Genomic DNA, 27445 nt, shown 5'->3' with positions numbered 1-27445 from the left:
CAAAAAAAGTGTCAAAAATAAATAAAGACAGGAGGCAGTTTTTGACAATCTCTTTATTAAAATAATAAAAAAAAATGTACCCTGATGTAGATCCATCATCAATCACAATGCCCGCTGCACCACCCGATCTTAAAAAAAAAACAAAAAAAAACGCTCTGCCCGCAACGAAGGCTAACTACCGAATGCCTGCTGCTCCGTCTGACAGTTCTTAAATAAGTAAGGGGCAGGGCCACCTGGTGATGTCACCTGGTGGCACCGCCCCCCCTTGTGACGTCACTGACCGGTGCATGCTTTCCATACAGTGACCAGACCAATACAGTGTACTACTCTGGGGAGGTGATCAGAATTTTTATTTTTTTAAAACAATGATTGCTTATAACTGTGAATTTTACAGTTATACGCTACCATTTTTTCTGAATAAAAACGATATTACTATTGTATAGTGTGTCAATCCCACACCCTACGTGTATATAATTTAAATGTGACACTGCTGCGCCTACCTATTACCTCTATAAATATATATGTGCTAATTGGCACAGTATATACTCCAAACTGTGTTAAACACTGTATATATGATAAACATCAGGTAGGTAGGTGTAGCAGTGTCACATTTGAATTATATGCAGTGTTTACTATTGTAATTAGCTGTGATTGGCCCTGTCTGTACCATGTAATCACTGTGACCAATCATAGAGCTCAACACAACAGTACACAATGAATTACATGAACCAAAACCATTTATTGTGTACAATTGTCATGTGATCTGCTGTGATTGGTCACAGCTATCACATGGTACTGGAAATGGGCCGGTATGGAGATCTGTCATCGGGTGTGACCGGTGGACACAGCCGGTGACAGATTGCGTCGGAGCGCGGCCCATGGGGTGCACAGGAGGTGCATTTCTGGAAGGGTGTCATAAGATATCCTCCCAGGATAGCAGGGCTCCCACTCGGCCATCATAATACAATAGGCTGGGCAGGAAGCAGTTAAATATCCACTACACTGTCCACAAGGTTTAGGAGTGTGTCTATGGAAATGTTTGACCATTCTTCCAGAAGCGCATTTCTGAGGACAGCCACTGATGGTGGACGAGAAGGCCTGGCTCGCAGTCTCAGCTCTAATTCATCCCAAAGGTGTTCTATCGGGTTGAGGCCAGTCAAGTTTCTCCACCCCAAACTTGTTCATCCATGTCTTTATGGACCTGGCTTTGTGCACTGGTCCAAATCATTTGGTGGAGGGGGGATTATGGTGTGGGGTATTTTTCAGGGGTTGGGCTTGGCCCCTTAGTTTCAGTGAAAGAAACTCTTAGGGCATCAACATACCAAGATATTTTGGACAATTTCATGCTCCCAACTTTGTGGGAACAGTTTGGGGATGTCCCCTACCTGTTCCAACATGACTGAGCACCAGTGCACAAATCAAGGTCCATAAAGACATGGATGAGCGAGTTTGGGGTGGAGGAACTTGACTGGCCTGCACAGAGTACTGACCCCCAACCCGATAGAACACCTTTGGGATGAATTAGAGCGGAGACTGCCAACCAGGTCTTCTTGTCCAACATCAGTGCCCAACCTCACAAATCCGCTTCTGGAAGAATGATCAAACATTCCCATAGACACACTCCTAAACCTTGTGGACAGCCTTCCCAAAAGAGTTGAAGCTGTTATAGCTGCAAAGGGTGGGCCAATGCAGTATTCAACCCTACGGACTAAGACTGGGATGCCATTAGGCCACTTTCACACTGCAGCTTAAAAAAGCTCAGTACAGCTTATTTTTTTACTGAGCCAAAATACAGCCCATTCATTGTAATGTGCCTATACACACAATCGCATAACCAAGCGCTGTGTATTCTTCAGTAAAAAAAAAAAAGAAAAAAGGAAAATCTGCATTTTTGGTCAGTAATTTACGCCTTATGTGCGCAAATGCACATGTTTATGCCCAAATTCGCACAGGGTGTCCAATGACATTGCCAACATGGCAACAAGCTTTCTGCACATGCGCAAAAAATGTGCGCAAATTTGCACGAAAATGCACAAAAAAAAAGCTGAAAAAGTAGACGCTCAAACAGGAGTATCGTGTGCAAGAGGCCTAAAAGTTCATGTGCGTGTAAAGGCAGGTGTCCCAATACTTTTGGTAATGTAGTGTATATATAATTATTTTTGACTTCTACAGATTTGACCATTCTCAGTTGTAAAGGTATTAACTTATTCTAACTTTTTTTTGCATGCTGCTATTGGCAGTTGACAACAATATACATACACATTGTAGGTATGTGTAGTCATAGGATTACCTGTGAGCATGCATTTGTGTTAGGTAGATGAAAGAGTGATCTTTACAAGGTAGGGTCATCAATAAGTGTACCTTTTTAAAATCGATTGAAGTCGTTCTAAAGAATACATTGCATGGGTTTCCCAAATAATGCCCATGTCGGAGTGCTTTAATTGATACAACCCCAACATTGTAAACATTTATTATATTTTTGACAGCAACATGAAAAGTTGTGAAAAGCACACAAAGTGCCTCATTACTTTACATCACATACTCCATACTGTTCTCCCATTACTTTGATATGCTGTGAAGTGTCTATGCTGAAACTTCCTGTGGTCCTACCATGCTGTTCCTAAGCTATCATTTTGTGCTCTCTGGAGACATGCCTAGTGCATCCATGGTGTTACAAGTCTTTTATAACGCAGAAATAAAAGGAGACCAGCAGGGAAGAATCCTATGTTCAAAGGCGTTTTTATCGCATTCTACTTCTGAGGCATAACTGGTTCCTCTTAAAACAGTTTAAATATTAAAGCACCAAATTGTCATTCTTTTCACGCAGATGCAATGTGTTGCACACAGAACTGAAGTCACTATAATTTAAATATAATGAACCACGGGAGTCATATCAACTCAGGGTGTAATGAATACAGTTATTAAATGTTATTGTCTCATTAGTATTTATAAGTAGCATCTTAACCTGCAGATGTCCTGCTACTGTATTCTTTGTAATCATTACATTTAAAAATCAGCACAAGGTCGAATGTTAAGCTTCAAATAAGATGTAGCTCTAGAATAATTAAAACTAACTCTTGTTCATTAGCTGCAGCTAATTATTATAAAGCTGCATTATTAACAGTTTCATTTTAGTAATTCAGTTGCGTGCTTGCAATACTGTTCTGTAAGTTGGTATACAAAACATGAATACAAAATCGCGGTGATGACTGCCTTTTTTAAAGGTCATAAGTCTCACAACGCATCCTTTTTAATAAGAAAGAGGCTTTTTGCGCATAGAAAGATTTCTCTGGATGGTAATGTACTACGTGTGGAGAATAGATGCAAGCACACACTGTATAAGGATTACAGAAAATTGAGAACAAAAAAAAACTAAAAAATTAAATGTTATAAGGGTATTTTAAAGCATTATGGAGACAATTGTTATACAGGATTTATATAGCGCTGTCAGTTGGTGCATTTGCAATATAATACTTTGCAATATAAATGGAGACAATACAAATCAATACAAGATGGTAGAAGAATTCTGCTTGTTAGAGCTTACAATCTCTCAGGGAAGGTCAAGTAATACAGCAGGAAAAAAATGTGTGTGAATCAGGTGATGGAGAAAGTAGAAGTTCAGCTGTTCAAGACTAAGTTTACCTTTTGGGGAAAAAATTATAAATGCACATATTTTTGCAGGAAAAAAAATGTGCATTTATTATTTTTTTCCCCTCAGGAGCCTGCAAAGCAATACACCCATGATCAGCGGATCAGTTAAAAATACAGAGGAAAGGCAAAACATTTGTGTACATGTTTAAAAAGCATTATAAATGCCTTTTTTTAATTTTAGAAGTGATCACTCTTCTTAGCTGCAAAAGCGACTTAGAGAGGTGGGGATGAAGACTGCAGGGGGTTGTGTCAGCAAAAGGCAGAGAAACAGCAGTATACTGATCTTCTCAGTGAATGGCTGTGCAGGGGGGCGTGTCATCACACGTCTGATCATTGGAGGACAGGCAGACGGAGCTCCCGGCACAGCCAAAAACTGACCACACTGGAATGGATGTGCTCTTATGCTTAGTGTGGTCAATTTGAAATAGGAAAGCAGTGGGACTGGCAGGGTCCCTGGAACCATGAGTCCATATAGTATTTGCAGCCTTCCTAAAACTTCCTACAGTCCCATGTATGACTGCAACTTTGCCCGATGCATGCAGGATCGAGTAAATTCAATCTCTCCTGTGAGACCCAAACTCCTACCTATGGTGTCCTCCAATACTCAAACACCTTCACCTGTAACTGGGTAGTCTGCATAGTGCTTAACAGAATATAGTCCACAGGACCTCAGTCCTCCTTGCAGTGTCCATGCAGCTAATATGATACTGAGTTACTACTGGTGGAGTATATCTATTGTGAGAGTGAGAGCCCCTGTCTCAGTGAAAATGAGTGTAAAATGGACACAGGACTCTCAAATAGGCAGTTTGAGAAGTTCCAGCAGAAGATTGGTGAGAAAAAACTATCCTTTAGGTCTTCTCTTGATTTTGTAAGTCTGGATTGGGGCTGGAAACTTGAACACTTCAAAGAGCATTGGGAGGGATGGAGTCTTCAGTCTTGTGTCCGGGCTTTCCAGAAGTTCTGCAGGTTGTCCAGATGCACACACCCATTATAAGGCAGATCTGAACATAGCTCAGGAGAGTTGGTGTGGGAGCATTTGCTGCAGCCAGGAAGGAGGTGTGCTACTGTTTAAGAACCCAGGCAATATCCTTGAGACAGCACTCCATGTGGGAGAGGTTCCAGGTCAGTGGACAGAGAGTTGGGGAGACCATAGCTGAGACAACTGAAAGAGAGAGTCCTGGGGACCAGAGGGGACCGTGAATCTTGGAGGAGTGTGAAAGCCTGGAGTGTCAGGAGAGCCCCCTCCTAGAGGCCAGGAGTGGGCCTGCCCAGCTTTCTACTGTGACCAAGGCTGAGTGAGCCTTGAGAGCCAGGTGGCTTGACATTTTTGTTTGTGTTGTAATATTTGGGAGAAGAACCCCTGTGTGGGCAACCTATGCATGTATGAACTTTCATTTTTGTTACTTTCAATAAAAGTGGGCTACCACACCCTTAAACTGAAGTTCCTGTTGACTGTGAACTCACTGAAAACGCTTCTACCACTGAGCTAGACATCCCCCAATATCACACCATGTGCACACCATGTGCAAGTGTTTACTATGTATTCACCGTAGGAGACTGTATAATATAGGATCTCGCCACCTCCCACTCATGTATGGTTGTTTATACCCACTGGCTCCCACTGTGGCCGCTGGATTATCCCAGCTATAGTATATAATGCTTGTCATTTCTGGAGGTTAAACACACTGGCGTGCACTCCAGCATGTGCTAGCGATAATCAGGACTCTGAGGGGTGTGTTATTATTATATAAATAAAAATTCTGTCAGAAATTCATTATGTGGGCCAGACAAGGGGTGCCTAATCTCAAGCCACTGAGCCACTTCATGTACCCCCACCAGATGAGGGATATATGTGTATAAGGACTCTACGTCCACCCCTGCTAACACACAGTCCTCCGGCAGGGACAGGCCAATTACCCTCCCAGAGTAGATCTAATGTATCAAGTACTAAAGAGGGAAATTAAGTAAACAAATGTTTAATCCTCCTGTCTACATATTGGCCTATGCATTCCAGGGGACTGCCTACCTCTGAAACTGTGGGCTTCCCCAGGGGCTATTGGGCATTCTTATGCACCTTCGGAATCACCTGGAATGTGGGGATATTGTAGTTTTCAATTTTTCAAATGGTCCCGCTCTTTTTTGCTCAACAATCCTACCACAAATGCCTTGTTTATTTTATAATTTAATTCAGCTTCAGTGCTTTGTGTGGCCAGTTTAGAACAAGGAAGAAAGGTGACTGGCAGGATCAACCAGGTACTTCAGATGGAATAAGTATTTTATAAAATACACATACAGCATGTGAACACACACACATAGAAAATAATTCATATTTAAGGTAATATGCACTTTAATTAGTTGATGTGTATAGTTTATTTTTGCAGAATACAGATGTTGTTTAGTGTCACTTTAAAGATGAAATCCAGGTAGATATAAAAAAAAAAAAAAAAAAAAGGAATACAGTCATATATACATTGCCAAATAATGAAACTTATTTTAAATGCAGCTAGTACAGTATATGCTTTGGTATCTGAATTGGTTTTAGCCTCCTGTAATTTCCTGCATTTAGAATGAAAGGAAGGAATAACACAATGGGGGTTATTTACTAAAGAAGAATCCACTTTGCACTGCAAGTGCACTTGGAAGTAAAGTCGCTGTAGATCCGAGGGGGACATGCAAGGAAATTAAAAAACAGCATTTTAGCTTGCACATGGTTGGATGATAAAATCAGCAGAGCTTCTCCTCATTTCAGATCTACCCCTTAGATTTAGAGCGACTGCACTTTCAAGTGCACTTGCAGTGCAAAGTGGATTTGCCTTTCATAAATAACCCCCAATGAGCCAATCAGACTCCGCTGCTTGCACATGCACTGACAAGAAACATGCTAAGACCCCATTCACACAGGGGCAACACGACTTGCAGGTCGCCTCAGCGAGGCGATCTGCAAACGAATGCCCGGGCGACTTGCAAAACGACTTCTGCATAGAAGTCTATGCAAGTCGCCCCAAGTCGCCCCCGAAGTCGTACAGGAACCTTTTTCGTCTTGCGTCGCTCACTTGCGTCGCTCCCCTTAGAACGGCTCCATAGTACAGAACGGGAGGCGACTTGTCAGGCGACTAGGTCGCCTGACAAGTCGTCCCTGCGTGAATGGGGTCTAACAGGATAAGAAAGCACAGTAAACTTCTGCTGTTCCTTCACTCACCAATCATGGGCTGAAGGCAGTGTGGTGACCTAACTTTATTGATCAACTGCAGCAGAGAAAGTCAGTTCAGGCTTGTGCTATGTGGCAGAACTGTGTAAATCTCAGGACTAGATGGACAGAAACAAAAAACCTTGATTTAAAAAAAAGGTTTAGCCACTAGAACCTTTATGCTGCTTCCTTTGTTGCTGTGCATTGATAGCACATTTAAAATGAACGGGCTGCCTAAACACAACACACGTTAACACATTAATGCACCACTGTTGCGTAAATCCAGCCTAAGGGGGTTTCGCATTCGATGTGGGTTTTTTTATTTTTACCATAAATTTTTATTTTTAGCATTTCGATTAAAATTCACACGACTACAGTAGAATGCATCACAATGCTATTATGGCTCACATGTAAACATAAGGCGACCAATTTGTGGAGCAGTACATAATTGGGACACTAAGATGGCAATAGGATATCAATATGTCAATAATAAGAAGAATATCAGGTGTTATACATGTGGGTTTTTTTATGGTACATCATGCAGAGTGTAAAAGAAGCAACAAACAGGGGGCACCAACTAAGTGCAGTATTAAAATACTTTATTCGGTTAGAAGACAATTGGCAACTCACATAAATGTGGCCAAGAGGGTTCTATCCTAGAAGTCCGCTCCGACCCCACTGTTGGAATACCCAGTTATGATGAGCCCATTCTGGCCACATTTATGTGAGTTGCCAATTGTCTTTTAAACGTATAAAGTATTTTAATGCTTCACTTAGTTGGTGCCCTCTGTTTGTATGCATTACAGAGATCATTCCTGTCTCTTGGTGGAGTTGCCACTATTGCAGTAAATCTTCATCCACATTTATGGACTTTATCAGTGGACTTTTTTATAGTGTTTAACTACTATCACTTGACCTCACTATTATTACAGTGATATACCCAGGCAGGACTGGACTGGCTATAGGGTACACCAGGCATTTGCCCAGTGCGCCGGGGACGCATGTCCTAACAAGAGCTGGTTACTGCACTGGTCCATGGCCTGTTGATGACTGGGCCATACAGCAGGGTGTAAGTGACACGTATCTCCCGCTATGGAGCCATGCCTGTGTCTCCTCTCCTGGCTCTCCCACCCTGCCAACGATGTCATCTTATCAGCAGTGCAGGGGGCGGGGGGAGCTGGAGATCTGCACAGGGAGTCTTTACATATTAACAAGCGAGTAATCAACTGCTTGTTAATATGATCCAGATCTGCAGCTCCTCCTGCTGATAGGATGACTTCCTTTTCTGTCTAATCACAGTGCCCCATTTACTCTCAGCCTGTGTGTCCTCTCCAGGGTTTCCCGCCCCGTCAACATTGTCATCCTATCAGCAGGAGGAGCTGCAGATCTGGATCATATTAACAAGCGGTTGATTACCCGCTTGTTAATATGATCCTGATCTGCAGCTCCTCCTGCTGATAGGATGACATTGTTGGCAGGGTGGGAAACCCTGGAGAGGACTCACAGGCTGAGAGTAAAAGGGGGCACTGTGATTAGACAGAAAAGGAAGGGGGCATGACTGCAAGGGGCACTGTGATAGGGGGTTGTGATTGCTAGGGGCACTGTAATCTACAGGGGCACTATGATGTAAAGGGCTCTGCACTGTAAAGGGTCACTGTAATCATCCCATTTATATCACAGTGCCCACTTTCCATTACAGTGCCGAGGGCCGACTCCGTGAATATCCTGTCACTGTCCTGTTTTTTTGGGGTTTCTGTTGTTCTGTGAACAAAGGGAAATCTGGTTATCCAATTTAAATTTTTTAATTTCTAATTGAATTGCTAAGCGAGGTGTTTTCTCATGCCGTTCGGCAGTGGGCTTTTTCAGCTTTGAGAGATATGGGGACACTTCTGGGATTTCGTCCTGAAAGGTATTGCTCCGCCTTGTGTTGTATCATGTGATGCAGCTCCTGGGTTTCATGGCAATCGTCTCGCGCTATATAAATCGCGTGTCAATGTGATTTCCGTATCCGCTGACAAAGTCCCACCCACTGGGGCATAACGCGGAAGGACGGAAGTCACCTGACGTCACCGGCCATCGCTGACTTTTTGCACACATGCTGGAATACCAGGCACGGGGTTACAGTGCCTGACTTGTAAGTTATTTTCTTAAAAAAAACAGAATAAAAAAGTTTTTGCTTGCGGAGAGCACTATATATGTTCTTTTATTTGCATGATCAATGTGGCTCTGGAGTTTGGTTGTCCTACACTCGGTATTTTGAAATTGGTATCGGTTATCAAGAAATTACCCATAAGGATCTGTTGTCTGTTTCGGCTGACCGCTCCCACGCTATTACACCCTATGAGGGAAAGTGCATATGACCCTCTGTAATTAAAGAGTCCATTCTGTGAGGCAAGCGTCCATTTCTTCCATTGGTGGAGGTTTACCCACAAAGTCACCTGCATGGTTACCATATTGTAGCACCATTGAAGATATCACACATTGGTGGACCTTTGACATATGGACTTATTATTAGCGCAGCACTGTCTTTTTATATTTTACTTGTTATTCATATTGATTATTCAGCTCAGCAGCTTCCATTCATATGCAAAACATGAGTGCTGAATGAACTGACTATTTAATCAAGTCTTGTTTCATTAGTGTTACTTTTGTTACATCTCTTCTTTTCTTATTGTATTGGATTCATCTTATTGATGACTTTGGCTTTGTAAATATAAAAGACGATATAACTATGGATTTTTATCCTGCAGGTGGCAGCGTATGACTTCCAGCTTCCCATAAACATAAACTTCACTGGTGGAGTAAGTGATGCTGACAGCTCTGCTTCTGTAACTCCAACCCATTCAGAAAAGCATATTGTTGTTCCCAGGCCTCAAATAGTGGATGTCATCACTCCAGCATGTAAAGTGAATGCTACGGGTATGTCAATAAAATTGACTTTAATGTACTTATAGACCTAAAATGTCTACGTTTCAAACAGAAACATAACACTTGAACTTTTGATCTCCTTATTTTGGAAGTTGTCACTTGGTGACATGCCAGCTTTCGTGTTTAGGGCTTTGAACGTCCAAACCATTGCGTCTTAAATCACATATACCTCTCACACTAAATCACATACACCTCTCCTACTAGGTTTGTTAAAGCACAGTATGTCTCATGCTCTGTTCTTTTAATGCATTCAGAGCTTTAAAAATCATTAACATCCATGTAGGATACTCACAGGGTTAGCTTATAATGTTATACATATAAAATGCTATATGTAGCACATTTATTTTGCTGTGCTATACAACATATTTTAGCATCCAATGACATTGACCTACAAGGACTAACAGGGGCCTTCCCCAACAGCTATGACATAAGGACAGTTATGTTTTTTGAGCCATTATGGGTTATCTATATAAACTACAGCAAAGAGAATTGGAGCTGAATAAATTGTAGCTACATTTTCTTTAATCGTAGTTTGGAAAACAAAAAAAAAATGCATTTCGTTATTTGACATTGAAGGCCAATTAAAGCTGAACTCCAGACACAAAAACTTTAAAGTGGCTGTTAGAACCCTTTCACACTGGAGGCGTTTTTCCAGGCGCTTTAGTGCTAAAAATAGCGCTTGAAAAAATCCTCATCTGCAATCCCAGTGTGAAAGCCGAGTGCTTTCACACTGGGGTGCTGCGCTGGCAGGACGTAAAAAAAAAATCCTTCAAGCAGCTTCTTTGAGATGCTTTAGGAGCAGTGTATACACCGCTCCTAAAGCACCTCTGCCCATTGAAATCAATGGGCAGCGCCGCTGAAGCACCTGCAAAGCGCCTCGGCAACGGCGCTTTGCGGGTGCTTTTAACCCTTTATTCGTCCACTAATGGGGGTTAAAAACGCCTCGATAGCGCCCAAAATGCACTGCAAAAACAACAGTAATGCGCCGCTAAAACTAGCGGCGCTTTACTGCTGACACCCCCGCGCTGGCGGTGTGAAAGGGCTCTAAAGTCTATGCATTAAGGTGAAAAACCTGTGCTACAGCTCCCCACCAGACCCCTCCTTTTTGTTACCTGAGCCCGATCCGATCCAGCGATGTGCACAAGCTCAGCGGCTTGAGCTGCGGTCTCTCTCCTCATTGTACAGATTAATTGCAGCAGGAGCCATTGGCTCCCGCTGCTGTCAATTAAATCCAGTGACACGGGAGTGGGGGGTGGGGCAGGGTCCCGCTGTCTGTGTCAATGGACGCAGCAACGGGACTTGTGAGCAAGCTGCACGGGTGCCCCCAGGGAAATCAGCTTTCTGCAGGGGCACTCAATGAAGAAGCGGGGCATTGAGCATCGGAGGGGTGAAGAGGATCGGGACTACTCTGTGCAAAACTATTGCACAGAGCAGGTAAGTATAGACAAGTTTGTTATTACTATTATTTTTTAATTTTTTTGGAAAAGAAAGAGGGTTTACAACCACTTTAATTTCAATACATTTTGCAACAGCCACAGGATATAAATCTACTTTGTGTACAGCAAATACCTTTGCAAATCCAGATATTACCTAATATTAAGGACATCCTCACTGATGTACACATAGCCTGTTCAGAGCTCAGATCTGTGGGAGGGACTCACTACATGAAGGGGCAGATACAAGACCAATCACCCTGCACAAGGAGAGAGAGCAACAGTGACCAGTCTATACAGGAAGCTCCCACACAGAGGCAAAGTTTCACACTGGATTATTGCATGGATCTGGAAGAAATACACAAAGGATACCATGATTTAAGTTGGAGTACACATGCCGCTTGTATTTAGAGAATATATGATAATCCTGGAGTTCAGCTTCAATTTGTTATTCTCAAAGTCTTTCTAATTCATCCCAAATACTCATGGAGCTGGTTTTACATATACAAAATATCATCCTGTAAACATAATATACAGGTGCAAAGTACATTTTGACCTCTCCCGGGGGTTTTATTAATAAATTGATGTAGCTTAATCTGAATATGAATTTGTGTGTATTTTTCACAGTGTTACAGACAATGCTCCAGTTCTCCACTACAAGGATTTCATTTGAATTGCCATCTGAAGTGTTTAATTTGGGCATTGCAGATGACTCTTTATGCTCACAGGTAATACTCTCATGCACAATATTTGAAGATAAGTAGATTTATAGCTTAGAGTTATTTTAATTCAAAGGATATGATGAATTAATAAGAGGTCCCTAAAGCTATATTAGGCTTTATTCATATGGTAATCATGAGATTTGGATATATTAGCCTATATGCAATGGGAGACAAATACTGAAGGTTTTCTATGTATTATATTGCTTGCTACAGACTGTGAATATTTTAGCCTCCTTACTAGCTGTATAATATACATTTTTTGCAGAAAGTGTACCTTTAAGATAAAAAGGAAAACCTATACGTATATATGGCAGGTTTTAAATAGGGTAAGATATCTATGGGATTAATGTTGATCCTTTAACACCAAATGTATCTTTTGTAGCATGCTCATATTGTGCTAGCATGTCTACAGATATTTGAAGCTTTGAATAGAAAAGGTGATAAAATATTAACAGCATACTCTTACTTGCTTCTTTACAAATATGAGCAATTAGCAAACATTTACATGTAAACACCTTAATTACCTGTCAGATTACCAAGTGCTGTAATGTGTAATAAGATGGAATGACAAAGGGAAAAAAGTATTGAACATGCTAACTGAATTTTTTTTATTTCATACAAAATCCTGTATGGAGAAACTAGTTGCTCAGGTGTGATTTTAGTCAATTCTTCCACACAAACAGTCTCCAAATCTTGAAGTTCCATGGGCCCCTTCTATGAGTTCTGATCTTTAGTTCTTTCCATACATTTTCTATTGGATTCAAGTCAGGTGATTAGCAGGGCCATTCTAGCAGCTTTTTTTTTTCTTTCTTTGAAACCAATTGAGAGTTTCCTTGGCTTTGTGTTTGGGATCATTGTCTTGCTATAGTGTCCACCCTAGTTTCATTGTCATCATCATGGTAGATGGCAGCAGAATTTTATCAAGAATTCTTGATAAAAGTCTTGGTACATTTTTTCATTCATCTTTCCTTCAATAACATGAAGTTTGCCAGTACCGTATGCTGAAAAACAGCTCCACACCATGATGTTCCCACCTCCAAACTTCATTGTTGGTATGGTGTTTTTGGGGTGACGTGCAGTGCCATTTGACCATCAAACGCGGTGTGTGTTATGGCATCCGAAGAGCTCAATTTTGGTCTCATCTGACCAGACTATATTCTCCCAGTATTTCACAGGCTTGTCTAAATTTTGTGCAGCAAACTTTGAACGAGCTTCAACATGGTTTGCATTCAGCAATGCAGTCTTGCATGGTCAGTGTGCATACAGGCCATGGGGGTTGAGTGCATTAGTTATTGTTTTCTTTGAAACAGTTGTACCTGCTAATTCCAGGTCTTTCTGAAGCTCTCCACAAGTGGCTCTTGGACAACTCTTCTGATAATTATTTTCACTCTGTCAGAAATCTTGCGCGGAACACCTGGTTGGTTTATGGTGTAATTATGTTTTTTTAACTTTCGGATTATGGCCCCAACAGTGCTTACTGGAACATTCAGAAGTTTAGAAATTCTTCTGTAATCAATGCCATCACTATATTTTGCAACAATAAGGTTGTGAAGGTCTTGAGAGAGCTCTTTGCTTTTACCCATCATGAGATGTTTCTTGTGTGACACCTTGTTAATGAGACACCTTTTTATAGGCCATCAGTTGAGACTGAACCAGATGATATTAATTTGCATTGATAAGGGTCAGGATTGCTTTTTAATTACTGATAGATTTCAGCTGGTGTCTTGGCTTTCCATGCCTTTTTGCACCTCCCTTTTTTCATGTGTTCAATACTTTTTCCTTGTGCCATTCCATTTTATTACACTATGTATGTCATTTATGTCAATAAATAGCACCTTTAGAAATATATTTGCCTAGAAAAATGGTGACACAATACTTTTTTTAACAAGAAAAGTGACATGTTCAATACTTATTTTACCTGCTGTATATGACTATGCCAGGGAAACCAAACTACCACTCTAAAGTGGAAATAAGACAATTTGTTGTGACACAAACCCAAATGATATAAAACGTATATAAAAGAAGTCCTGTAAACCTTGACTTAGTTGCACAACCTAGCTCCTAAAGCAACTTTATTTAGGAGAATAGTCAGATGAGCATGTGTCATGTATGCCCATGCAATAAATAGACATCTCTAGCTGCAAAACAGGCAATTAGTGATTGGTTGGGAAAACCCAACCTAGTCAATTTTTATTTCAGTGAGAAATATCAGCCCATAGAATAAAGGTGCCCACATAATCAACCTTTTATCATATGATAGCCATAAGAGGATTAGAGCAGACAACCACTGGATAATCATATTGGAGTGGCACAGAGAGGAATCAGCAATATACAAATTTCCAGAGTTATTTAGACTAAAACTTTTTCTGAGCTGGGATTTTTCTCTTTCTGTTTCTTGTTATGTTGAGTCATTTCTATTTTAGGACATTTCTATGGTCCTTGCAGTGTTCATTTTTAAGAAAAACCTGCAAGAGAAATATGTTATAACAGAAGGCTGTTATTGCTTATTTCTTCCTAAAACTTTGTCTAGCTGTCTCCGGCTTCAGCAGTTTGAGTTCTGACCCAGAAGAAGTGTGCAGCATATATAACAGAACTTCTGATATACATACATTTTCCATCCGACTGACATGACAGTCAACTAACTGGCAACTTCAAAAGTAGAGCTCAGCTATGTCAGCCTTTGTATTTCTTTCAATTGTTTTGTTTTACAATGGTGTATGATATATTGGCAGTATATAATTCACAGCACCTGAACTAATATACTTTTTGCTAATATATCAATCTGTGCTCAAATAACTCCTCTAGGCACTTCAGCTAAACAACATTTCAAAGCAAAAGCTGACATGGAGATTGAACCTTGATCAGAATGTGGAACCGATTAAGAATGGAATTTTTAGGTTCAGCAAACGATTTGGTGTACTGGAATCAGGACAATGTACAAGTATCAATGTTAACTTTTGTCCAGGTAAGTATGTTGGAAAACATCTGCATTCTATGTACAGTATAGACACAATCATGGTACAATTATTTCTACTGCCATAAATGGAGAAATATGTTTCAATGTATAATAGTTCAAATGTATTATTATCTCTCATTTTTATATTTTAATTTGTTAACAGCTGGACCAGGGAATTACACTGCTGAAATACCTGTGATTCTGAATGACAATCCAGACAGTATTTACACTCCTCTCTGGTTGTTTGGAACCTCAAGAAAACCAAAGTTAACTTTTGACCCACCATTTGTCATACTTACTCCAGTGCCCTTGGACACAGAAGTTCAAGCAATCGTTGAAATAGCACCAACGGATTATTACAGGTATATTTTTATATGGTATATTAAGCTATTATACTACTAAGCTTGTTTATACTGTATGCTAACATAACACACATTGTTTTAAAATTGCAGGCCACTAAATACAGAAATATGTTTTACAGACTGATGTCTATTAAAATACAACCATACACAAAAATAAAAATGTATTTGTCCAAAGATCCCAGTAATGTAAGTTAAAGTATATAGAAGTCCATCTCTAACATACCACCAGTATCATATTTTCTCTAATAAATATCTAGAGTCTTCCTTTTGTAGGATAACAATGCTAAACTCTCTGCAGTGCATACATTGTAGCTTTGTCACCCTGCACAGCTGCATCCTTTCACAATTTGAGGAATATCAGGAGTGTCACTGCTGATGTCCCCCCCTCCCTGCCAATCAATGCAGGATTAATGATCCAAGAGGGTTGCCTGCTTCTAAAAGGACATAGGGCACCCCCTTGAATTGTGCCTCTTGGCTCCGTAACTGAAGTCCTTGGTGGAGGTAAAGGAGATGAGTTCTCTACCTCTAGAGTAAAGTTAGTAAAAACACACATGGAATGCATCTAAAAGGGGGGGGGGGGGGGGCAACACATTTAATACAATTTAGCTAGAAAGAGACTGTAAGAAATGTAAATGTTCAAATATAAAATGAAATCACCCATGGAAATTAGATGGTGATGCTTGTTACCTGTGATTTTAGTAGGGCTGGAAGACAGCTGAGATATATGTTCGCTTGCATATGAATGCTTTTTTAAGAGAAGGCTATCACCTGGGGTGACATTTTTTTCGTCTAGTAGCTTCATGTTCTCTTGTGACAAGAGCAGCCATTGTGTTGTCTGCTTATATAAACAAGGTATAAATATTTATTTGTGACACCTATAAAATTATTTCTACTGTCGTTTTCTTCAAAATCTTTTTGTTTAGGAAATCTTCAATAAATGTGGAAATTCCAGAGGTAGAACTTGATAATGGAGAAAGGGTAGAAGTGTTTTCAGTCTACTTTCCCAATGGACAAATTATTAAAGATCCCAGCCAACCGAGTGAAAAGCTTATCTGTTGGATCTCCTTCAAATCTTCTAGCCCACTGTGTTGCTTGGTTGATCTAGTATTCACTGATGAAGAAAACAACAAGTAAGTTATTTCTATCTATCTTTTTAGAAAAATGTGCAAAAGTTATTGTATTTATTGAAAGCACACAATTGAAATGATATAAATTGCAATTGTTAACATCTCAGCGTGTTTGGGTTTCCTCCTTCCTGCCAAGTGGACTTCATGGGTAAATAAATCCATTTCAGCTTCATTCAGTTTACTGTGCATCTCAATAAAATCTCAGTTGTATGTAGAACCCAGAATTCCCCTTTCATTTAAAACTGTCTGGGTCTGGGTTCAATCTGACTCCATACATAAATCAGCTTCATTATACTTTTAGAAAACACACTCAGTGAAACAGGAGCAGAATAGCAGACCATTATTGTCAAAGTGTTAAAAGAAAACACAGATTATATTGTTCAGTGTTTGTACAGTGCAATTCAAGGAAGTAATTTTCTTTGTCATGATTTCATAATAGTAAAATAACTCTGTTATTTAAAATGCCTGTTTTGTAACAAGGATTGTTTTATTTTTCTTGGTATTGAATTCATTTCTGTATTGTATTGTATTGTTCCATACAAATGCACATTTTTCAATGATTAGAATGAATTTGAATATAGAGATTGGTATGTTAACATAAAAGTCATGGCAATGTGGGACATATAGCTGGTATCAGCTTCTAAATGAAAATCTGTCACGTCTGGATTTTGTTGGATAGCAATAGCTGACCATTTGGGCAGTCAATGTGCAGCTTGCATAATTAGAATTTTTTGGACTTTGGCCTTCCTAGCATTTATTTCTATTTCATTTATTTCTATTTCTGATTATTGTTATTCAGTCTCTTACAAACTGTGTTCCTCCATTAAGCACAATATGTTGTATTGAATGCAAGATACAGATGTGTAGGTAAGTATTAGGGGGCCGAGGGGGGCTGCTGCATACAGAAGGCTTTTTATCTTAATGCACTAAGATAGAAAAAAATCCTTCTGCCTTACAACCACTTTAATATCAGTTTTAATAGCAATTAATAGCCACTTTAAAAGGAATCATCTATATAGACAAATTCAGACTGGGAGAGGAAGGGGTAGTACTGGGAGCCAATTTGTTTTACTGCATATACATGTATTGAGAAGGGACATGCTGATAGGAGGAGAAAGTAGAATGAACAGAGGGGGTTACCCCATAAGTCTGCTGCTACTATATCACTGTCCAGTAGCAGACTGGAGGCGAAAAGAAAACAAAACTCTATTTATTTAAGTGTTAATAAACCCAGGATCCTGCATTCACTATATCTGGTCTCCCACAGTACACAGAATATGGAAATGCAATTATTTTATAAACTGCTAAATACCTTTTACATTATTAGCGGTCTTATGACTCCTATCAGTGTCCAGCCGAGCACTGGTTACCCCCTTCATGCCGACCGTATTTGCGTGTCCGCTGGCTAGGCTGAGACCCGAACAATGGCGTTGATTTAAAAAAAAAATGACAGTATTCAGAATCGCCAATTTTGGCAATCTGAATACTTTTAAGTGCAAAGGAGGGTTTTGGGGTCTTTTAGACTCCCGATCCCTCCATAAAGAGTACCTGTCACCACCTATTACTGTCAGAAGGGATGTTTACATTCCTTGTGACAGCAATAAAAGTGATCAGATTTTATTTTACAATGTAAAAAAAAAAAAACACATACGTAAGTCGCGCCCGCAAATGTAAACAGTGTACAAATCACACATGTGAGGTATCGCTGTGATCGTCAGAGTGACAGATGATTCTAGCAAAAGACCTCCTCTGTAACTCTAACCTGGTAACCGTTCATTTTCTTTAAAGTGTCCGCTATGGAGATTTTTAGGTACCATAGTTTGTCGCCATTCCAGGAGTGCGCGCAATTTCAAAGCATGACATGTTAGGTATCTATTTACTCGGCATAACATCATCTTTCACATTATACAAAAAAATTGGGCTAGCTTTACTGTTTAGTTTTTCTTTCAATTCATGAAAGTGTTTTTTTTTTTCACCAAAAAATGCGTTTGAAAGATCGCTGTGCAAATACCGTGTGACATAAAATATTGCAATGATCACCATTTTATTCTCTAGGGTCTCTGTTAAAAAAGTATATCTAATGTTTGGGGGTTCTAGGTAATTTTCTAGCAAAAAATACTGATTTTAACTTGTCATGTCAGAAATAGGCTTAGGCGTGAAAGGGTTAAAGTTTATCGGATGAGTTTTCATTCTGCTGCAGGACCCCTGACCCTCTGTCTGGACAGTGCTGATTGGCCCTGTGCTGATCACATGCACCCTTCTAAGAAAAAAAAAAAACTCTCTAGCAGTGTACACCAAAGTGAGCATGTGCATAGTGCCCCCAAGGCTCTGTTTTATCAGGAAATGGATTGGGGACAGTAAAAGAAGGGGATGGTCAGAGAACACAGGATCAAACAGCCTTTTTACACAATGCAGATGATTAACCCCTTAGGTTTCACAGTGAGTAAAACGAACATGCTTTACTGCATATACAGACTGATTTTTTTTTGTTTTTTGTTGTGGATTTAGTAACACTTTAACTGTAGGTGTTACTTATCATCCACCCGGCAATGCTTCGTTAGGGGTTGTGTAAATCTTAGAACTAACTGGACAGAAATACAAATCCTTTGGCAGGTAAAACAGTCTCCTTTTATGTATCCCATCTGTGTTTTTTAGCTGTCCACATGGAGTTCAGCCTTGACAACTGCCCACAAAATATGTGTGTTTGAAATATTAATATGCCAGCTTGCACTATGTTATCGTGTCACTATAAAAGGTTTAATGTTTACAATTATTTTTAGTAAGTTCTACTCTTAATTCAAGACAGGATAAATGCTGTGCACACCCAAGGTGGTTGTTACTTTTTGGCTTCCTCGTGAGCTTCTTTATACTGTGGATAACATAAAATATTACTGCCTTTTTTTTACTTGACTGAATATATATTGCCTGAGGAAGATTACACCACTAACACAGTAACTATAAAGAAACCATAAAGTCGTGGACAGTTCATGTAGTTCCAAGTATGCCAACAGTGATGCGTGGTAATATATGCTAAATAATATATCACTGTTCCATGATCTGACTGCACTCTATACTCTAGACTCTAAAAACTCTTTGAGATCATAGTAATAGTTCAAGATATAGAAGTCAATGAAACATCTAAGAATCGGGTGCATCCAGTTGGCCCAACAATAAAAGTATATTTTCAAACATTGACTTATCCTTTAGCCACTAACACCCACCTCATTTAAAGTCCCCCCCCCCCTTTTATATTATGTACATGCTCTGCATATGGAGAGTTAAATATAGTTACATAGTAGGTGAGGTTGAAAAAAGACACAAGTCCATCAAGTTGAACCTATGTGTGTGATTATATGTCCGTATTACATTGTATATCCCTGTATGTTGCAGTCGTTCAGGTGATTATCTAATAGTTTCTTGAAACTATCGATGCCCCCACTGAGACCAGCTCCTGTGGAAGGGAATTCCACATCCTTGCCGCACTTACAGTAAAGAACCCTCTACGTAGTTTAAGGTTAAACCTCTTTTCTTCTAATTTTAATGAGTGGCCACATGTCTTGTTAAACTCCCTTCTGCGAAAAAGTTTTATCCCTATTGTGGGGTCACCAGTACGATATTTGTATATTTTAAATCATATCCCCTCTCAAGCGTCTCTTCTCCAGAGAGAATAAGTTCAGTGCTCACAACCTTTCCTCATAACTAATATCCTCCAGACCCTTTATTAGCTTTGTTGCCCTTCTTTGTACTCGCTCCATTTCCAGTACATCCTTCCTGAGTTCAGAATGTGATTCAACAGAAAGTCTCATTCTTACCCAATTTTGTAGCTTAGAGTAAAGCAGACCTGAGTCTCAGAGTATAGACTTTTGTTGTATGCATCATGTAAAAAAGGATTTTACTTTATAGAAACAATACTATAATGATCAGTATGTCTTAATTTCAATGAGTGACAAGCCCACAGATTTTGACGCCCTCTAGATTAGTCCTGTTTTGACTGCCATCAACAGCTGTCCCTGGATAGAGAACCTCTGTTCGCCTCTATGGCAACTGAAAGCTGTTTTTTTTTTCACGCAGCAGGAATCAGTGCTAGATACACATTGGTGGGCAAAGATGCTGCTGTGAACAGTGAAGGCTGCCAAAGCAAGACAGATCTGGTGGGTGGATGTCAAACTCTGCAACATTGTCACTCACAGATGTGAAACATAAAGCAATATAAAATGTTATCATTTCATGCTTTGAGAAAAATACTATATCTTCACTGTCTGTCATTTAGGCAATAAAAACGGATAAAAGATACAGGTGTATATACCCGCACTTCTGTTGTTGTTTAATGCTTTAAATATACGGGATAATACAGTATGGAGAATATTTTACCATTTTGGCATCCTTCCCTCAAACATTTTAGTGCAAAGCTTCAACATCAAAGCTTCTTGGCCTCACTTTTAACCTTTGATTTATTTTTATGGGGAGCAGACAAGTGTTATTTTATATTTGAGACCTCCGCATTCCTGAGCCAAATATAGATTAGGACTAGTGATGATTCATACATTTATTATTCTTAAAACTCTACATGTCGATTAATAATTCAGCAGTGAAGTTCCTTTCAGTAAGCATAAATTCTATAACCGACATTCTTTTGTTGCCTTCCCCCAGAGCTCCCATAAGAATACTCAAAAGAATATCTCATCCTATTGTTTTATAGATTTACATTTTTTAGTTTTAATGCCACTGTTGTTTCAGATGGCTAGAATCACAGAATAATGTAACAAAGGCACTTGCACTTCCTATAAAGTTATTGTAAATATACTCTTTAATTGTTTTCTGTTCAAGATAAAATCTTGGATGGATTCAGTTGGCAAAAATCCAGTTTATGTTACAAAAAGTGATCTATAGTTTTATCATTTTAGTTGAAAAGAATTTTGTTCAGTACTCATCAATTAGTTTCCATCTAATTCCATAAATATATGCCACACTACTTTGTTCCCATTGAAGAAAATGTCATTATGCTTTACAGGATTAGTAGAGATTAAAAATAAGAAAAAAAAACTCTACTCTGTAGCTGTCGCCTAGTGGAAAATAGATGACAAAATCACAGAGTATATTTAATGAAAATGAGCTTCCTGCGCTTATGAGTTTTTAGTCTTCACAGTCGGAGTTTGAGCTTTTTTTGGCTACCAGCAGGTTGCAAATGTTGATTCACATAATATATTTAACGACTATTGCCTATTTTCTGTAACTTCTTTGCAAGTACACATTAGGGAAATAAGTATGCAAACAGCCGAATGATGGGTAACAAATGCCTTTTGCTCTTTCAAGATATAGAACATATATTGTTCAATTTCACTGTCGGTCTTATGACTTTTTACTTTTACTGCCGCTTTCATTTTTCTTTTACACTGAACTCTTTTCCTGTAATAGGACTATTATAAATTATGTTGAAAAATGTTAATACGTGGAGTGTAGCTTCAACTGTCAGGGCCTGGAATTGAACCAAAGGGAATGCTCAAAAAAACTCCACCTTGACACATATACCCCCCAGAGAGACCTTGCCGTTTTAAAATGATGGCAGTGTATTTATAGCATATTCACATGAATAGCCCAATATTGTAAAAAAAGAAAAAAGAAAAAAAAAAAGAAACATTGGATCCCATGCACCCCTGCAAATGTAAATGTCTCACTGTAGTTAATCTGTAAACTGTACTTTTGACGCCTGCAATTTCACTTGAAGCTTTGTGCAAGCTTCCAGGGATTCTAGAAGAATAGAAGAATTAGAAGAATTGAACTCTGGAAGCTGTGCCCAGAAAAAGAAGACAGAAAGGCATAGGGCAAAGGACTAGTCACCAGTATTACTTGTGGTCTTCTCGCAGCTAATCTTTTTCCTATTACTGACTTACCATGCCATGTTCTGCACTGTGTCTCTGTGTGAAGGCAGCCATCTTGATAGAGGCAGAATTATGCCTTCTTATATAAGAGCTGCCAGCAAGGACAGTACCACTTAACATTTCCTAATGTCTCGAATAATATAGCAAATCTTCACTTTTTGAGTTCAAGTCCACTCTAATCACTCACTAGTAGGAAATTGGTCTCCAAAGTTTCCCAGGATCATGTTGCCACACCCACTGCTAGAAGAGTAGGAAAGATTTCTAACTTGATCTATGATTTCTAAAGAGTGTAGAAAGGGAAAGACAGCAGATATACATGTAAAACTTATGTAGGGAGATTTGTTTCATCTCTGTGTATCATCTGAGGCTGTTCACTTCACTGGTTTATAGGAGAGGGTTTACAAACACCTTAAGTCAGAGGTAAGTCAGAACTTCTGATCTGCACACTGGCTCTAGACCATTGAATCCACTGGATCATCCTAATAGCTATAAAAGCAAACATTTTTACTGTCAGCTGATGTATTTCTTTCAGTAGAGGCTTTCAAAGGAAACAAGACATTGTGTACCTTCTGTACCCTCCTCTATTAGGCCTCATTCACACGAGGCGGACTCTGTTTCCACAGAGCCTGCCTCGGTCCGCCGGCTCAGCGGGAGATCAGTCCGTTGATCTCCGCTGAGCCGGCGGATGACAGGTCCCTCTCTACTCACTGAGCGGGGAGGGGCTTGTCAGGCGCCGCTGCTGCCTATGGAGGGATCAGATGAAAACGGACGGCATGTCCGTTTTCGTCAGATCTCACCCGATCTGATCCGCCAGCGATGGATCTGGACGTAGGGCCATCCGTCTGCTTTTAGCGGATCAGACGGGGTCGGATGTCAGCGGACATGTCTCCGCTGACATCCGTCGCTCCATAGGTTAACATGGAGCGCCCGTTCAGGTCCGCCGTCAAAACTGACAGGCAGACCTCAACGGTCCGATCGTGTGAAAGGGGCCTTACAGCATAATATCTATAGCTTGAAGACTGGTGTAATTTAATGTGCAGTTGTAACATAAGTAACAAATAATATACAAGTCAGTTCATTACACAGCTGTCAAGTATGTGCTATATCTGAAAAAAGAGTGCTACAAAGGTAGATATGGCCAAAGCTGAACAAGAAATGAAACACGACAAGCTCAAAAAGGTGGCAACAGAGGGATTAGATTTTAATTTCCCATCAAGCGGAAGCAGCTGAAAGTATATTTTATCTAAAGGCAGAGATCAACTGTTCATGATTAATCGACCTGCACTTCAGCAAAACTGACTAAAGGCTAGGGCATCTTGTGGACAAACCTTGAGATGAAAGACAGGAAATTTCTTATGCAATGGTAGAAATATTTTTCACTTACTTTAATAGCATTTTAAATATGAATAGTTCCAGGGTGAAAAAAAATGGCAGGTTTGCAAACTAAAATATACACATAGCTTAGATAAATAACCTTGTAATGTAAGCTGGTAAATGGAGGTCAGAAAAAATGAACAGTCATATGCATCAATACAAAGGTACTGAATTCAAGAAAACAGTTTGACCTTCTACATGTCACTGTTTCTAAAAGTCACTCAATGGTTTTATGATATCATTTGAAAGCTGGGCAAGACATACTGTAGCTCTGCTTTTTTATTTAGTTCTCCCATGTGCACTTAAAATGAGTAATCATTAAATTTTATTTTTATTTTTCCAGACTCATGCTCCTCATGCCAAGCTTTATTAGAATGGCTAAAGTAGTATTAAATCCCGTTTTTTTTTTTTTTTTGTATTTAAATAAACTATACATGTCCATCTAGCAAACATTTACATTTTTTTTTTCTAGGATAGTATAACGCTCTTGCTTTATGATACAACTCTGACTTTTAAAGAGTCATTAAACTTTTGTCAAATTTGGCAATTCTGCCAACCATAAGCAAATATTGTTGTAATATTTTATTTATTTATTTATTTCCGGTACTTATATAGCGCCGTCAATTTACGCAGCGCTTTACATATACATTGTACATTCACATCAGTCTCTACACTCAAGGAGCTTACAATCTATGGTCCCTAACTCACATTCATACATACTAGGGACAATTTAGACAGGATCCAATTAACCTACCAGCATGTCTTTAGAGTGTGGGAGGAAACCGGAGTACCCGGAGGAAACCCACGCAGGCACAGGGAGAACATGCAAACTCCAGGCAGGTAGTGTCGTGGTTTGGATTCGAACCAGCAACCCTTCTTACTGCTAGGCAAAAGTGCTATCCACTACACCACTGTGCCGCCCTTATGATCCTATTCGGGGTAAAGCTGTGTGAAATCCATTTAGGGATGCAAGGTTTATGGCCCAGAAACATTTGAATTCATTGAAGCATGGGTGATTATTAGACTAGATTGGTAGGTTCTGCAAATGTGTTAAATACTAGTCTCTAAGTGGAACTATAAAAGAAACAAGTTAAAACAACTGTGTTAAATAATACATCATTAAGGGCCTGTTCATGTGTTTTAACCCTTCAATAGCTCCATTGTGTTAATGTGCCCTATGCCACATTTTATCATGTGTTACTCTAACCATTTTAATACAGGGCACTTTCACCCCCTTCCTGCCCAGGCCAAGTTTTGCTAGCTTTCAGCGCTTGTGCACTGTGAATGACAATTGCACGGTCAAGAAACACTATATCTATATAAAAAAATTCATTTTTTTCACACAAATAGAGCCTTCTTTTGGTGGTATTTAATTACCACTAGGGTTTTCATTTGCTAAATAAACAAAAAAATACAAAACGTGTTTTTTGTTTGTTATAAAATTTTGCAAATAAATAATCTTTCTTCATAATATTAGGCCAAAATGCATTCTGCTACATTTCTTTGGTGAAAATAATCCCAAATCAGTGTTTATTATTTAATCTGTAGGAAAGTTATAGAGTCCACAAACTATGGTATATACTGTATATCTGGAAATTAATCAATCCTGATGTATTGACACTCTATCTCATTTCTTGAGGCCTGAAAATGCCAGAACAGTACAAATACCCCCCAAATTAACCATTTTTGAAATGTAGACAGTCAAAGGTATTTAGTAAGAGGCATGGTGAGTTTTTTGAAGTTGTAATTTTTTGTCACTTTTTTTGGAAAACGAAGAAATGTAAAAAAAATCATAATTTTACAACTTTTTTTTTTTTCTTACAGTTCAGTACAGCGTTCTCATATAATGGGTGTGGCGGTGATCAAGAACATTAACTGTGGACAATATGTAAAAGAAAAAAAAAAAAGAAAAAATTTAATTTTGGACTTTATTATTTTTTTTAATTTATTTTTTAACACACTGTGACCAGTAACACTGTGCTACTCTGAAGACGTGATCAAGATTATTGTTTTCTTTTTTTCTTGCACATTATGATTGCTTATACCAATTAATTTTATTGGTATACGCAACAATTTTTACTGAACAAAACTGATTAATGTAGTGTGTTTTGTTGTTACATAGTTACATAGTAGGTGAGGTCAGTGGCGTAGTGTGGGGGGTGCGAGGGGGGCGTAGGCCCCGGGCGCAACATTTGGGGGGGGCGACATCCTGCTCCAGTATGTGTCACCCTCTCTCCATATAGCTAAATTCTGTTCTGTGACCCCGCGCTCCGGCCGCCATGATAATTCTCAGGCCGGCCCCTGGCGCCCTGTGATTGGGCGAAAGGGGTCATGTGCGGCAGGTGGGGCTGGCCTGTCCTCAATCGCAAGGGTGAGCGGGGCTGTCCTTCGTTGTGGCCGCCGTCTTCTCCTGCTCCTCCTCTCCGGCCCGGGTCACCAAATATGTCGGCCGTCGCGGAAGGCAGTCTGTGGCCGCTGTCTTCTCCTCCTCTCCTCCTCTCCGGCCCGGGTCACTGATCATCATGTCCCCGCCGGGGCAAGCAGTGTGACAGTCGGCGGTGCAGAGGCAGAGCAGATGGAAGAAAGAAAGGTAAGAGACTCACTCGGCCCGGGGGGAGTAGATATGGTCTGGGGAGAGGGAGCAGCCAGAAAGTTAGTGTATAGTGTAATGTTTAGTGTTGTAGGTAGTGTATAATGTATTGTGTGTAGTGTATTGGTCTGTGAGTAGTGTTGTGTAGCAGTCAGTATGTAGTGTATTGAGTAGTAGTGGTCTGTGGGTAGTGTATTGTGTAGTGGTCAGTGTGGTGTGTAGTGGTCAGTGTGTAGTGTAGTGGTGTGTAGTGGTCAGTGTGGTGTTTGGTCGGTGTGTAGTGTAGTGGTCAGCGTGTAGTGTAGTGGTCAGTGTGGTGTGTGGTCGGTGTGTAGTGTAGTGGTCAGTGTATAGTGTAGTGGTGTGTAGTGGTCAGTGTGGTGTGTAGTGTAGTGGTCAGTGTGTAGTGTAGTGGTGTGTAGTGGTCAGTGTGTAGTGTAGCGGTCAGTGTGGTGTGTGGTTGGTGTGTAGTGTAGTGGTCAGTTTGGTGTGTGGTCGGTGTGTAGTGGTCAGTGTGTAGTGTTGTGTAGTGGTCAGTGTGGTGTGTGGTCGGTATGTAGTGTAGTGGTCAGTGTGTAGTGGTGTGTAGTGTAGTGGTCAGTGTGTAGTGGTGTGTAGTGGTGTGTAGTGGTCAGTGTGGTGTGTAGTGGTCAGTGGTGGTCAGTGTGTGGTGTAGTGTAGTGGTCAGTGTGTAGTGGGTAGTGGTCAGTGTGTAGTGGTTAGTTGTGTTTAGTGTGGTCAGTGTGTAGTGTAGTGGTCAGTGTGTAGTGTAGTGGTCAGTGTGTAGTGGTCAGTGTGTAGTGTAGTAGTCAGTGTGGTGTGTAGTGTAGTGTGGTCAGTGTGTAGTGTGGTCAATGTGTAGTGGTTAGTGGTGGTCAGTGTGTAGTGGTCAGTGTGTAGTGGTGTGTAGTGTAGTGGTCAGTGGATAGTGTAGTGTATTGTGTAGTGGTCAGTATAGGAATCAGGTAGGTCAGTGTGTGGTGTTTTTATTTAGTGATCAGTGTGGTGTGTAGTGGTCAGTGGATAGTGTATTGTCTAGTGGTCAGTATAGGAATCAGGTAGGTTGGTGTGGTGTGTAGTGTAGTGGTCAGTGTATAGTAGATTGTGTACTGGATTGTATAGTGTAGTGGTCAGTGTGTAGTGTAGTGATCGATGTAGGAATCGTGTAGGTTGGTGGGGTGTGTAGTGGTCAGTATAGGAATCAGGTAGGTCAGTGTGTAGTGTAGTGGTCCTTGT

The 27445-nt window shown here is 40.0% G+C and overlaps 1 protein-coding gene across 2 annotated transcripts in view; it reads left to right on the top strand.

The window, feature by feature from the left end:
• CFAP47 (cilia and flagella associated protein 47) overlaps positions 1-27445 on the top strand; it is a 769322-nt gene that overhangs the window by 147734 nt on the left and 594143 nt on the right. For both annotated transcript variants that reach the window (XM_073614843.1, XM_073614844.1), the window contains exons 23-27: positions 9589-9757; positions 11827-11927; positions 14727-14886; positions 15041-15239; positions 16163-16369. In XM_073614843.1, coding sequence (XP_073470944.1) covers positions 9589-9757; positions 11827-11927; positions 14727-14886; positions 15041-15239; positions 16163-16369 — 836 coding nt within the window. The remainder of the gene's footprint in view (positions 1-9588; positions 9758-11826; positions 11928-14726; positions 14887-15040; positions 15240-16162; positions 16370-27445) is intronic.

This window comes from Aquarana catesbeiana, linkage group LG02, assembly GCF_042186555.1.
Source record: "Aquarana catesbeiana isolate 2022-GZ linkage group LG02, ASM4218655v1, whole genome shotgun sequence".
NCBI lineage: Eukaryota > Metazoa > Chordata > Amphibia > Anura > Ranidae > Aquarana > Aquarana catesbeiana.
Note: the sequence above shows the minus strand (reverse complement) of the source record. Positions and strands in the feature narration are given on the sequence as shown.